Source organism: Artemia franciscana, chromosome 12 (genome assembly GCF_032884065.1).
Source record: "Artemia franciscana chromosome 12, ASM3288406v1, whole genome shotgun sequence".
Taxonomy (NCBI): domain Eukaryota; kingdom Metazoa; phylum Arthropoda; class Branchiopoda; order Anostraca; family Artemiidae; genus Artemia; species Artemia franciscana.
The window spans coordinates 4,303,320-4,317,494 of record NC_088874.1 but is presented as its reverse complement, the minus strand read 5'-3'; the positions used below and the strand labels follow the sequence as shown (position 1 = coordinate 4,317,494).

Genomic DNA, 14,175 nt, shown 5'->3' with positions numbered 1-14,175 from the left:
AAATAACAAAATTATACTTCTGTGTTCAGTTGCCAACCTGAGCAACTGTCATAAATTTTTAAATCTTGCAGAACATTCACCCCCATTACATTCACAAGCTATCTCTCATGACCCACAAATTTGTCCATACATCCACATTTCAGGGAAATGGAAGGACCATCACACTGGTATTCTTCATTTCTACTTATATTTAATGGGTTTGAAAGGAAGTTTCCATGGCTAAGTCAGTAGGCCAGTAAAGGACCTGGTGGTCCTTTAGCCAGGTAGTGCAATAGGAAGCTAAGGACCAGCCAGCCTATTCTCTTGCATACCCTTCCTCCTTACTGTCCCTAGATTTCCATCTGTACTCATTTAAAGTTGGGCCAATTCTAGCTGAGGTTAGTCATATCACCAACCCCTATCCAAAACCAAATAAACTGGCAATGCCAGGAATTAAACCTATACACCTTGGACAAAGCGTTCCAACCCAAAGCGCCTACCACTTAGCAAGGAACACAAATTTGACCAGAGAACAATAATTATTTGAAAAAAATTGCTATAGTTGTCCCACTACTGTCCTATAAATGCTATAGGCCCATTTTATTTAGACAAATCAATTTAAGACAGGTATCAACAAAACTCCATCAGGGATTGTATTTGCTTAAAATACAATCAAGCTATGTGAATGCTCAGCTTTGTGATATTCTAGTCTTGAAATAATAAAAAAAAGAGAAAATTTATATTTTCTATTTATTTTTCACCAACTCATTTGAGCAAAATCATTTGTGACAGCCAAATGCCCATGGTTGGCTTAGAACCTCTCTAAATGCTCTGAAACAGCAGGAATTAAAAAAAATTATACTAATAAGCATTAAACTGTCCCTTAAATTTGAACACGTGTATTTAATTTGAAAATGATGATACTGCTAGTCAGGTTACTGTGCTGTTCCCACTGGCTCTACTGCAGTCAAAAATGGGCAGTTACCATGCAGTAACTGCAGTTACTGAAAAACCATCAGCTGGAACACACCCATAAGCAATTATATCTGTATATTATATCAATTATATATCTTATATTATATTATTATATTATATATATATATATATATATACATAAGCAATTATATCAATTATATCTGTAAAGAACATACAAAAAGGCATCAAGTAGTATATTCACTTTATTTTTAAGTCAAAATATGAAAAAAACAAAAAATTTACTCCCGACCTGCCTAATTTGCTAATATATAGCCCAAATTTTAAATTTTAAATGTATTTTGTCACCTTTTAGCCTACTTATTTTTCCAGTTCTTGTTTTGCCACAGTTGCTTCAATTATCAGGTACTATGGTTGAGGTATAGATTGGCAGAATCAATAGGAAATATGCAATTTCAGCCTTAGATTTCCATATTAGGAGGGTTGGTGCTAAAGTAAAGCAGAGCTGCATACTTCTCTAGTGCTTAAGTATGACCCCTTAACAATATTGACAAGAAATGAGTAACAGAAAAAAATCAATTTGGACTAAATGGCAATCAGGAACTGGATACAGGCTAAAGGGGGCCAAAAACAGGGCTGTATAATTGGAGTTCAAAGAACTCCAATTATACAGTGATTTTAAAAAAAATTACTGTATATAAGTGATTTTTTAGTCAACTAAACGCTTCCCTTGCTAATTTAGGACTTTAAATTGATTAGCCTACTGGAATTTACCTATCCTATGCAATTGAAATATTTTACCTTTCCAGAGCATTAAGACAATCCATCACAATAAAAAAAAAAAAAATATCCAAGGCATCTTGAATGGAATGACTAAAAGAAGACAAATGAAAATCACAATTTGCAATCTAACAATTAAACTTCTGGCCACACAAATTGTATTAGGATACCCAGCTCTGAAATAATTGCTCAAGTAGCTTTGCAGTAACTTTAACTAATATTGCAATAACTTTATAAATTTTTTCTTAACCATTTTATTATCTACCTATCCCCCCACCCAGTAAAAGATAAAACCCACCCATCCACACAAGAAAAAAGCCAGTTTTAACAAGGATAATAAAATAGTTTCTAAGTCTATTTTAGTGCAACCTACCCAACAACAAAAAATCTGGCTCAATAACTCACCACACTGGTACACAAAAGTGGTGCCTTCATCCTGGATCCATCTGAACACATACTCCATGATTACCTATAATTGAAACTTTTGCCCTCTTTCCGAGTTAACTTGAGACGAACGTACAAAATGTAAAAGTTGTTAAAAGTCAACTTTTCATTAACTTTCAGTCAACTTTTACAAATCGAACGCTAAAAGTTAACTCAGAATCACAAATAAAACGTCAGAATGCTGGTTTCAGTCAACTTGGAATGTGATTCGAACGCAACTCAGAGAATAGTCGGATTACTTGCTAACCCCGAATAAGAGGATAAGTGACGTCAATGTTGAATATTTTTTTAAATGGATAAACATGCGAAATCAAAAGACAAGGATGTAAATACTGTAAATAGTGGAAATAATCTTAGCTCTTCAGTGAACTGTAAGTAAACTTATTCATATTCTTTAGGATTTACAGGGTTTTTGGTGTTCTAGGCCCATCTTGCAAAGGCTAAGCTTAATAAGAAATCAGAAGAAAAGTTTTTTGGTTGTTAGAAAGGTTGGTTCTTAGGACGGCATCTGTACCATTGGTGAGTTATTCAAATATTACCATAGCAACCAGTTCTAGTTTCTAAACCACCCTATGATTTTTAACTAAAAAAAATAGAATGATTAGGCCAATGTCTATGTTATATGTAGTAGTAGTAGTAGTAGTAGACAGGTTTAATAGAAAAAACTTGACAGCTATTGCTGATTTGAGTTTCTTTATAATATATACAAAATCAAACTACACTTGTAAATATAAATCAAACTACAAATATTAACTTGTATTATACATTTTGATGAAAACCAGGACAAAAGAATTACCATATTGGTTTGTTCTTTCTTTAATGGGAACTAGTCTGTATTTGTTGAGATTGCTGTTTAAACAGGATTTTTAAGGGAAAGCAGGGGTAAATTTTTATTCCTTTTGGCTATCTTGCAAAGAGGTTGGATTAGGAAAACAAACTTTCAGGAATGTGTCTAAAGGCTAAAGTATGTCCTAGGAAGGTATTTTTAAGTACCTACCTCCACTCCTTCTCCCTCTAGAGGGTTTCGAAATTTGCCTACATGATTTGTCTATGTCTATTGAGACTTTGACAAAACAACATTTTACCTTAATTTTTGGTTATCAGTTTCTTTCTCTCTGGCCTTAGTTCAGAAAAGGCAATTCCTGTTAATTGAGCAGAACTTTAAGCCATAACACTGAGTTTTTCTAAATTTAGACATAGACATAGACATTTTTTATTTTCATCCAAAACAATTAAATTAAACAAAGAATTTAACATTAACAGCCACTCTTAAGACAGAAGAGTCCTGACTGTGGCAGCAATTCTAACCACCATGATCTTCTAAATCATTTCCTCAAATGATTTTGAAGAAAAAAATCCTTGGGGGGGGGTAAAAGAACAAAATAATTAATATTAAATACTAAATAAATAAATACTCTTTCCTCTTATCACACTTCTCTCCTTTTTAAAAAATGGAATTTAACCATTCTCTTGAATGATGCCAGACTTACTGCTGCTCTGACCAATTCTGGAAGGTCATTCCAGATGCTGACACCTATGTCCCTGAGAACAAATCTTGCTCTCGTTAAAGGAAAATATTTTAATACAACCTCCTTATAGGTTAAATATATGGCTGATATTATTTATTCTCCATGGATTTTTGCTTTGTTTTATTTCATTGATGTCACTTGCTTTCTGTTAAAAATATATTTATTTTTTTAAATCAAGTTTTTTCTTTTGTGGAAGAAATTTGAATTGTTGTTCTTTTTACATGTTGTATAAATTGTAAAGGAATGTCTGGCCCTTCATTTCATAGATTTAACTAAATGTCTTTGAGGCATCTTATATCAAAATACATTTTTTTTTTATTCATTTTAATTTTTTTTTTTTTTTTTTTTTTTTTTTTTTTTTTTTTTTAGAGATGACATAGGACACCATTAAAGTTTTCCATTTGCTTTGCTGAAAAAATTTCTTAAAAAGTGCCAAGTTTAGAGACTTATGTTAATATTCTTCTTCTTCTTATTATTATTATTTAAGAATTGACAACACTTCTTGACTACTAAGGTCCCTGCGTCGGCCCTGCAGTGCATTCCTGCAGCGTGATTCGATCTCTGGGTCCCGTATTACCAAGCTAAGGTCAAATCCACTGTGCCACCACAGGACAAAAATATTTGAAAAATTGCCTGTGGCAGGATTCGAACCTACGACCTCCTGACTAAGTCGGATGCACATACTGCTGTGCTACACTGGCTTAAAAAATTAATAGACCCATTTTAATACTTTTGTAATTCCCTGCAACAGCTGGGATTGAACTTCAGACCCGATGATTTCCAGGCGAGGTTGCTTCCACTGGGCTGTTACAAGGTAAAAAACTCAGATATGAAAACTGTATTTCTCTAGCATACACTTTTCTGTTGGTAAACACATTCCTTACGACAGATGGGATCGAACGTCAGACCCTAGAATTATAGAGCTTGTCCCTATCCAATACACCATCATAAGGTGCAAGGTAAAAAATGGTGCACCAGCCAGGATTCGAACCTGGGCCTCTTGCCCAGTATAATTGTTTTTAAAAATACTTCTGTTTAAAGCATGTTAGAGATATTCTCAGCCAAGCATGGGCATGTTGCTGTCACAAATGATTTTGCTCAAATGAGCTGGTGGAAAACAAATAGAAAATATTATTTTTTCTTGTTTTATTATTTCAAGACTAGAATATCACAAAAATAAGTATTCATATTGCTGATTGTATCTTAAGTAAAGACAATCCCTGATGGAGTTTTGTTGATGCCTGTCTTAAAATTAAATTGTCTGAATAAAATGCATTTTGTTTATGGGACAATAGTGAAAATAGGAGCAACCATTCAAATAATTGTTCTTCTCTGGTCACATTTGTGCTTCTTACTAAGTGGCTTGCACTCTAAGTTGAGAATCCTTTGTCCAAAGTGCAAAGTTTTAATTCCTAGAATTACCAGTTTATTTGGTTTGGGACAGGGGTCAGTGATGTTAATCTGTAAGCTCAGCCAGAATTGGCCCAACTTTAAAAGGTTACCTAGTATTGAAAATAGCAGCAACCATTGAACAAATAATTGTTCTTCTCTGGTCACATTTGTGTTTCTTCCTAAGTGGCTTGCACTCTAAGTTGAGAATCCTTTGTCCAAAGGGCAAAGGTTTAATTCCTGGTATTACCAGTTTGTTTGGTTTGGGGCAGGGCTCAGTGATGTGAATCTGTAAGCTCAGCCAGAATTGGCCCAACTTTAAAAGGCTACCTGTAGAAATTTCCGTCTCGTCAATATTTAAGCAGTATATTAGAAACCCAGGTTACAACAATCTGCAAATTAAAGCATAATATAAACACAAGCGTAGCATAGCAAAACAAGCTGAAGCATAAGCACAACATAACAAGCAGGAGGATGTTACATCTCCTTTCTTCTGGACACTTTAACATGACAACAAAACTTAACCAAAATCTTCCATCTACGTGTATCCACCCTTTCTTCTCCAAAAAGGGAAAAGAAAGGAAATAAAAACAAAAAGAAACAAAAAAAAACAACAACAACGACAACTTATAAATTAAGCCTTTTTGGAGGTTTGATTATTCTCCCAAGACGTGTCATGGCGGTGGCGGTACTTCGTCCTGAATGTGGCTACTGACTTTTGGGCTTGACCCTGGGGCTTGAATAAGGAAAGTTGGGGGTGGGCTTTTTGACGTAGTAGAGAACGCGTTTGGAGATGATGTGGAATTCAACTGCGGTAACCCATTTGAGTTGGTATGCTGATATTGTTCTAGATCTGTGTCATCTGGGGGTATTTTCGGTTTCGACGATATGCTTTCATATCTTGAGTTTGTACGAAGTACGATCTTGGCAGTTCGTGTTTGTGCAACACGACAGCTGGTTCCCAAGATTTTCCGTGGATCTGTGCTTCCACAGATTGCCCTTGTTTCAGTTCTTGAAGGTCCTTTGAGTGACGATTGTAGTACTTTTGCTGCCTTAGTTGGCACTCCAGGCGACTTTCAACAAATCCACATTTGGGAACTATTTTGGGAGAGAGATACTCAAGGGTACAGGGTATTGTTGATCGCAAGTTCCTACTCATTAATAGCTGGGCAGGAGACGCCATTCCATCTACTGGGGTATTTCTGTACTCAAAAAGGGCATTGCTCATTTCGCTTCTGCAAAATCGAATCTTCTTTATCATGTTTTTTTTTTATCCCAACGGCTTTCTCTGCCAATCCATTTGACTGGGCATGATAGGGACTCGACGTTCTCTGCTCAATGGACCACCTGTTGGTAAAGTCTTGAAATATAAGGGAGTTTAAATGTGGACTATTGTCTGAAGTAATGATGCGAGGGATCCCGTGCCTTGCAAAATAGTCTTTTAGACGGGATATGACTTGATGGGATGAGGCAGCTGTCCTTATTCGATCAATTTCGAAAATCGACTGTAATAGTCCACCGTAACGAGGAAATGACTTCCTTCCAGATAGAACATGTCTATTCCAACATGTTCCCATGGGTGGTTAGGTATACCATGAGGCCTCGGAGATTCTTTCTGGTTGTTCCTTTGGTATGCTTGGCATGCTGGGCAACATTTGATATATTCTTCGATACTTTCAGTCATCCCTGGCCAATAAACGATTGTTCTAGCCCTTTGCTTCGTTTTTTCAATACCGAGATGGGAAGCATGCATGCTGTGCAAGATATCAGGGCAGAGGATTTTGGGGATTACTAAGCGATCTCCTTTTAAAATGATTCTATCAATCACAGTGAGTTCATGTTTGGAACTGAAGTATTGTGCGATGAGGGAAGGTGTTTGAGCTTTTGTTGATGGCCATCCTGATTTGATTGTGTCCGCAAGACATGCTAGGATAGGGTCTAAGAGTGTTTCTTTCTTCAATTGCAATAGCCTTGCAGGACTGATGGGAGTGTTGCTCATGAAAGAGTGGACATATGATTCAATTTCTTTTTGTAGACTTTCATCTTGGCTTTGAAGGTATAGGCGGGACAGTGTGTCTGGGACTGGGATCTCTTTACCAGGCCGGAAAATGACTGTAAGATCATATGGCTGAATCAGGAGCAACATTCTTTGGAGGCGAGGCGATGAATTTTGCATTGATCGATTAATAAGCGTTTCAAGTGGTTTGTGGTCAGTGACTACAACAAAACTATGGCCATACAGGTACTGATGGAAGTGACGAATTCCAAAAACGATGGCGTAAAGTTCCTTTTCAATCTGAGAGTATTTCTGCTCTGTTGTATTCAATGAGTGGGAGGAAAACGAAATGATGTTCTCGTTCCGAATAAGGACTGCTCCAAGGCCTGATTTGGAAGCATCAACTTGTAGCTCTAGGTTACCAACTGAGGGATTAAAAGGGGGTATGGTGCTACATATTGATTTTTTGATGGTATCGAACGCGTTGTCATGTACTTCTTCCCATACGAACTTCTGCTGCTTTGATAGAGTTCGTAGTGGTTCATTCTGGGATGATAAATTTGGGATGTAACAGGACAGGTAGTTTAGCATCCCTAATAGTGTCTGAAGTTCCTCGCGGTTGCGTGGTCGGGGCATTTCCTTCAGTGCGTTAACTTTGTTCGGATCAGGATGTATGCCATCCTTAGAGATCACATGACCAAAGTAAGGTATTGATTTGGACTTGAGTATGCATTTTGCTTTATTCAATTTTACGGTCCGTTCTCTGGCTCTGGTGAGTGCAGCTTGTGTGTTCACATCGTGTTCAGTTTCGGATTTTCCTGAAACTATGATATCATCAACTATAACTGAGAATCCGGGTACCCCCTCAAACGCTTCTTCCATTCGCCTCTGGAATTCATCTTGAGCGGAAATCAGGCCAAAGGGCATCCTCCTGAATTTAAATCTCCCGAATGGTGTTGCAAATGTTGTGAGCTCTGATGATTTTTCATCAAGAACTATAGACCAGTACCCATGCCTTGCATAAAGTTTTGTGAAGAATTTTGCTCCTTCATGCTTTTGAATAGCCTCATCAAAGGTTGGCATAGGATGGTGTGGCCTTTTTATAGCTTTATTCAGGTCATGCGGGTCAATACAGATCCGAAGTGACTTGTCTGGTTTCTCGACAATCACAACAGAATTAACCCAGTCTGTAGGGTGAGTGACCTTTTTGATGACACCTAGGCGTTCCATACGCTCTAGTTCTTCCTTGAACCTTGGTAGGACTGCAACAGGGATGGGTTTCGTTGGTTGGACTGTTGGTTGTGCTCCTTCTTTCAGAACAATCTTGCATTCACCTCTCAATTTCCCAATTCCATCAAAGAGATCTGCAAATTCAGTGCACAGGTCGTCTGATGACTCGTTGAGAGTAAAGATGCATTTTATCAGCTGCAACTTACGACTAGCAACGAACCCCAAGATTGGTGTGGGTGCTTCTTCTACTATGAAAAAGGTAAGCAGCTCACTGTTACCATTGGTGTGGGAGCAAAAGAGCTGGCAAGTACCAAGTACTGGGATCTTTTGTCCGCAGAAACTGGTAAGGATTTGGCGGGTAGGGTGGATCTGTGGGCTAGGCTTGATGTTGTTCAGTAGAGATTTTGGGAGGATGTTGGCTTGAGCCCCAGTATCTACCTTGAATCTGACTCTGATTTGTTGGTTGATGCGCAGGACTGAGTAGGGTTGGTCATCTGCATTTTCTATCGACACCTCGTGAATAAAGAGTTCATCATCACTGCACCTTACATCATTTGGGTCTGCTTTGTTTGACTCGATTGCGTTGATAGATTTCTTTCCACTTCTGCATACTTTTGCAAAGTGGTTCATTTTGTTGCACTTGCTGCAAATTTTCCCTTTTGCGGGACATTTGTGCATGGGTGAATAATCCCCACCACACAAATAGCAATCTTGTCTTCTCGCCATGTTGGGTCTGGCAGGTCCTTTGGATTGTTTGTTATGCTGGACAAAGTCGATTTCCTGCTTGATTTGTATTTCGTGGTTGGATGTCGCTGCTGTTGACATTGACTTTAGTTGTGCCTGGGTTTCTGTGTGGGCTTGAGCAGTAGTGATTGCTTGGGGTAGAGTTAGTGTTGGTCCCATCTGCAGTAGTTTTTCACGTATCTTTGGTTCTTGAATCTATTCCAAGCTTCCTTGAGGTTGTCTGCTTCCCAATTGAGTTCAGGGTATGGTACAGTGGATTCCATTTTTCTGACACCATGTAGAAATTTCTGTCTCGTCAATATTTAAGCAGTATATTAGAAACCCAGGTTACAACAATCTGCAAAGTAAAGCATAATATAAACACAAGCATAGCGTAGCAAAACATAAGCTAAAGCATAAGCACAACATAACAAGCAGGAGTATGTTACAACCTAAAAAATGTGGGGATAGTAAGCAGGAAAGGCATGCAAAAGCATGGGGCAGTAGGGGACAGTAGTGAAAATATCAGCAACCATTCAAATAATTGTTATTCTCTGGTTAGATTTTTGTTTCTTCCCAAGTGGCTAGCACTCTAAGTTGAAAATCCTTTGTCCAAAGGTCTAATTCCTGGCATTACCAGTTTATTTGGTTTGGGACAGGGGTCAGTGATGTGAATCTGTAAGCTCAGCCAGAATTGGCCCAACTTTAAAAGGTTACCTAGAGAAATCTGGGGACAGTAAGCAGGAAGGGCATGTAAAAGCATTGAATGGCTGATGCTTCCTATTGCACTTCCTGGCTAAAGGACCATCTGGTCCTTTACTGGCCTACTGACTTAGCCATAGGAGCTTTCTTTTAAATTCATTAGATATAAGTACAAAGGAAGAAATGCCAGTAATGGGTACTTCCTTTTCAATGAATTGGTGATGTATAGACAAGAGTGTGGGTCATGAGAGATGACTGGTAAATGTTTTGCAAGGTTTGAAAATTTAGTGCAATTGCTCAGGTTGACAACTGAGTACAAAACTAGAATTTTGTGAATGGTTTTTCTTTGTGACTGTAATACTTATGTAATGTCAAGTATTTTCAAGTTAATCTTCATTGTTTTGTTTTAACTACCATAACCCTAGGACTTTAGTGTAATAAAACCTACTTATGTCTATCCGTTTTCTTTAAACAGACAGGAGTTCTATGTTTCCTAGCTTGATAAATTTATATGCAATTTTGAGACCAGGGGCTACAAAGTAGGTAAAAACTTGCAAATGGAACTGTGGTATGACTAATCAATTTGTAAGAAATGTAAACCAATTTAAAGGTTAGAAAAACAATCATATGGTAAACAAACAAGACAAATAAATAAATAGAAGCATCCCTTTACAACCATTTAATGAAGTGTCACAAATGTAGGTCACCCTTAAGATTGAAATGAACAAAGCTTCAATCATGAATCTGATTTCTTTAAACAGATTGAAGGAGGAATCCTCCAAGCTTTGACTAATTCAATCTCACTTTTTGGGCTTTTTCCTTTTCAATGGGAACTTTCTTTGGATTTTTTCCAACCAAGTAAAAACAGTGAGGATAGCATCAGGTATAAGTGACCTTCCACTTAGCCAACATACCCAGGGGGAAATTATGCAGCTCTTCACTAATAATTGATCAATTTTTGTTGATCATATTTTTGGCTTACAAATAAAGTGAATATACCACTTGATACCTTTTTTTTATATTCTTTCCAAATATAATAATTGTTACAATTGCAAGTTCAAATTTCAGCACTTTTTGGGCTCCTGAAAATAACCAATATATTTCTAGTTTTTGGGTTTAAAAAAAAAGCTTAAAACATTGGTCTCAACATACTGTTTTATTATTAATCCATTTTCTAAATGTTATATAATCCACAATCACTGATTTTCCATAATAAAGCTGGATTAACAAATTTTACGATATTATGCTGTTTTCTTCTTTCTTGACACCAAATTTTTGGTGAAATTCCAGTTTAGTGACTTCTTGCTATCTTGGAAAGGGGTTAGGTCAGGAAAATGAAATTTCGGGGATGGGTCTACCAGCTAAAGTATGTCCTGGGAAGGTATTTTAAGGTACCAACCTCCATTCCTTCTCCCTCTACAGGGCCTTGAAATTCACCTACATGACAGGTCTATCTATACCTATTGAGATTTTGATAAAACAACATTTTACCTTAATTTTCAGTTACCAGTTGCTTTTTCTCTGCCTTCAGTTCTGGAATTCATGTTATTCGAGTAGAATTCTGAGCCAGATCAATTTGTTTTTTTTTTTCAGAATTTAGGAAATGTATTTGTATACATTTAAAACCTTATAAACTGGGATTGAGCAAAGTTTTGAAGCTGAAAACAATTTTGTTGCACTTAACTCCAGCAGAAGATCTATTTTACAAGGTTTCACTTTCATAACACACACATTTTAAAATGTCATCAGAGGTCAGGACCCTCTAGAGGGAGAGGGAGTGGAGGTAGGTACTTTAAAATGCCTTCCTGGGACAGGCCCATCTTTGAAAGTTTCATTTTCCTAACCTAACCTTTTTCCAAGAAGTCACTAAACTAGAGTTTTACCAAAATTTTCAATTAAAGTATGTGTTTTTGATCATTTTTGACAAAATAATGTACTATGTTTTCCAGGGCCAGAATTTGCTTGGTTAGGTCGAAAAGTGCTTAAATTTGAATGTGCAATAGAAGCAATTATTATATTTGTAAGGAACTTACAAAAAGGCATCAAGTTGTATATTCACTTTATTTGTAATTCAAAAATATGAACAACAAAAAATTTACCCCCAACCTGCCTAATTTGCAAATATTTATCCTAAATTATATATTTTCAATGTATTCTGCCACCTGTTACTTGTTTTGCCATAGTTGCTTCAATTAACAAGTACTAGGTTTGAGGGATAGATTGGCAGAATCAATAGGAAATATGTGATTTCACCTATAGATTTCTATATTAGGAGGGTTGTGGCTAAAGTAGAGCAGGGCTGCATGTAGAATATGTCATTTATAATTATTATTATGTAAATGATAAAGAATTACCTTTTTTAACAGGTTTTCTTCTGTGGGCCTACAGGTCCTTCTCTTGCCTTAAACCACATCAAATATTATATACCCAAAGAAAAATAAGCAGTAACAAGCTATGTATACATAAGCATATGTTATTTAACAATGACTTCTCTAGTGCTTAACTATAACCCCTCAGTAATATTGACAAGAAATGAGTAACAGACAAAATGAAATTTAGGCTAAATGGCAATCATGAACTGGGTACAGGCTAAAGGGGGCCAAAAACAGGGATGTATAATTGGAGTTCAAAGAAGTTGGTGATTTGTTAGTGGAATAAACACTTCCCTGGCTATTTTAAGACTTGTAATTGATGAGCCTACTGAAATTTGCCTATCCTATGCAATTGAAATATTTTTCCTTTTGGTAAAATTCTAGTTAATTGACTTCTTGCTATCTTGGTAAGGGTATAGGTTAGGAAAATGAAACTTTAGGGATGGGTCTACAGGCTAAAGTATGTCCCAGGAAGGTATTTTGAAGTACCTACCTTCACTCCTTCTCCCTCTAGAGGGCCCTGACCTTTGATTACCTTTAAAAATATGTGTTGTAAAAGTGTAACCTAGCAAAATAGATCTTCTGCTTAATTGAAGTACAACAAAATTGTTTTTGGCTTCATAACTTTGCTCAATCCCATTTTATAAGGTTTTAAAGATATGCAAATACATTTGCTAAATTTGAAAAAAAAAACATTGATATGGCTCAAAATTCTACTCAAATAACAAGAATTGCATTTTCAGAACTAAAGGCAGAGAAAAAGCAACTAGTAACTGAAAATTAAGGTAAAATGTTGTTTTGTCAAAATTTCAATAGGTATAGACCTGTCATGTAGGCAAACTTCAGGGCCCTCTAGAGGGAGAACAACTGGAGGTGGGTACTTTAAAATACCTTCCCAGGACGTACTTTAGCCTGTAGACCCATCCCCGAAAGTTTCATTTTCCTAACCTAAACCCTTTCTGAGATAGCGAGAAGTCAATTAACTAAAATTTTACCTTTTCCTATTTCAGCAGAGCATTAAGACAATTTATTACAATGAAAAATATCCAGAATATCTTCAATGGAATGACTCAAAAAGACAAATGAAAACCATAATGTGTAATCTTACAATTAAACTTCTGGCCACAAGAATAGTATTAGGCTACCCAACCCAGCTCTGAAGTAATTGCTGAAGGCGTATTTGCCCATACAATCAGAAACAGGACCAAAGCTGCAGCCTCTTCCTTGTTAGAACTTCACAATTTCAAACAATGCAATATATTTATTTATGTGACAAATGTTGTTATTTTCGCAGTTATCCGTAGCGTTTCGAATGACACGTGGCCCGATAAATATTTGGTACTATCTTTTAGGGTTAAACCGGGATAAGTGGAAATGCAATGGGACAAGTAAAAGAACACGGGGGTAGATTCAGCATTGCCCGATCGCCGCTAGTTCAAAAGCAAAACCTTTATAAAATATTAAATGAGCGACAAATCATTAAATGTAAAATTTGACTGGTTTCTTCACGAAAGCGTTAGGAACACTGTGTATTTTTTTATTTCTATATATTCAAAAAAAGTTCAAAGCATGATTCTTAAGGAAATAAGAGTTATTTTACAAAAAAAAAACAAGCAATACATACCTTAAATTGCCTTAAATCGCATGTCCAGCGAGTTTGGATGCTGATGAGCCTCCTGTGGAACATTTTGCTGGTGGTTTGGCATCCCCGGTTAGCCTACACTCTGTATTGTTCCCATCCTGATGAACTCCTTTTTTTAACACATCTATGGTTTCAAACTGGATGGTGGTTTCGGAGAAGATGTTCCAGTGAAGAATGGCGTGTACAGAGAAGAATTGCCGACACTCAGGTCAATAGCAACGGGAGACTTGCAGCTTCTTTGTGTGACCTCTTGTTATACTTGTGAGGGATGAGGAGAAAACTTGACTTAAGAGGTCATTTTCTAGCAGTTTGCGAGTAGTGATTTCGTCTCCTCACTTCCTTTGATAGATTAGGGTGGGGAGTTTGAGGGTCACAAGGTATTCCTTATATGGCTTGTCTTGCAAAGCTTGTATGAGCTTCATTGCTTGCTTTTGGACACTCTCATGTGCTGTAACA

The 14,175-nt window shown here is 36.8% G+C and overlaps 1 protein-coding gene across 1 annotated transcript in view; it reads left to right on the top strand.

Moving 5' to 3' along the window:
* The first annotated feature begins 2,390 nt into the window (after positions 1 to 2,390).
* Positions 2,391 to 14,175, top strand: part of LOC136033596 (elongator complex protein 4-like) — a 142,896-nt gene continuing 131,111 nt past the window's right edge. Inside the window, exon 1 of the mRNA XM_065714374.1 lies at positions 2,391 to 2,507. Coding sequence (XP_065570446.1) covers positions 2,429 to 2,507 — 79 coding nt within the window. The 5' untranslated portion in view covers positions 2,391 to 2,428. The remainder of the gene's footprint in view (positions 2,508 to 14,175) is intronic.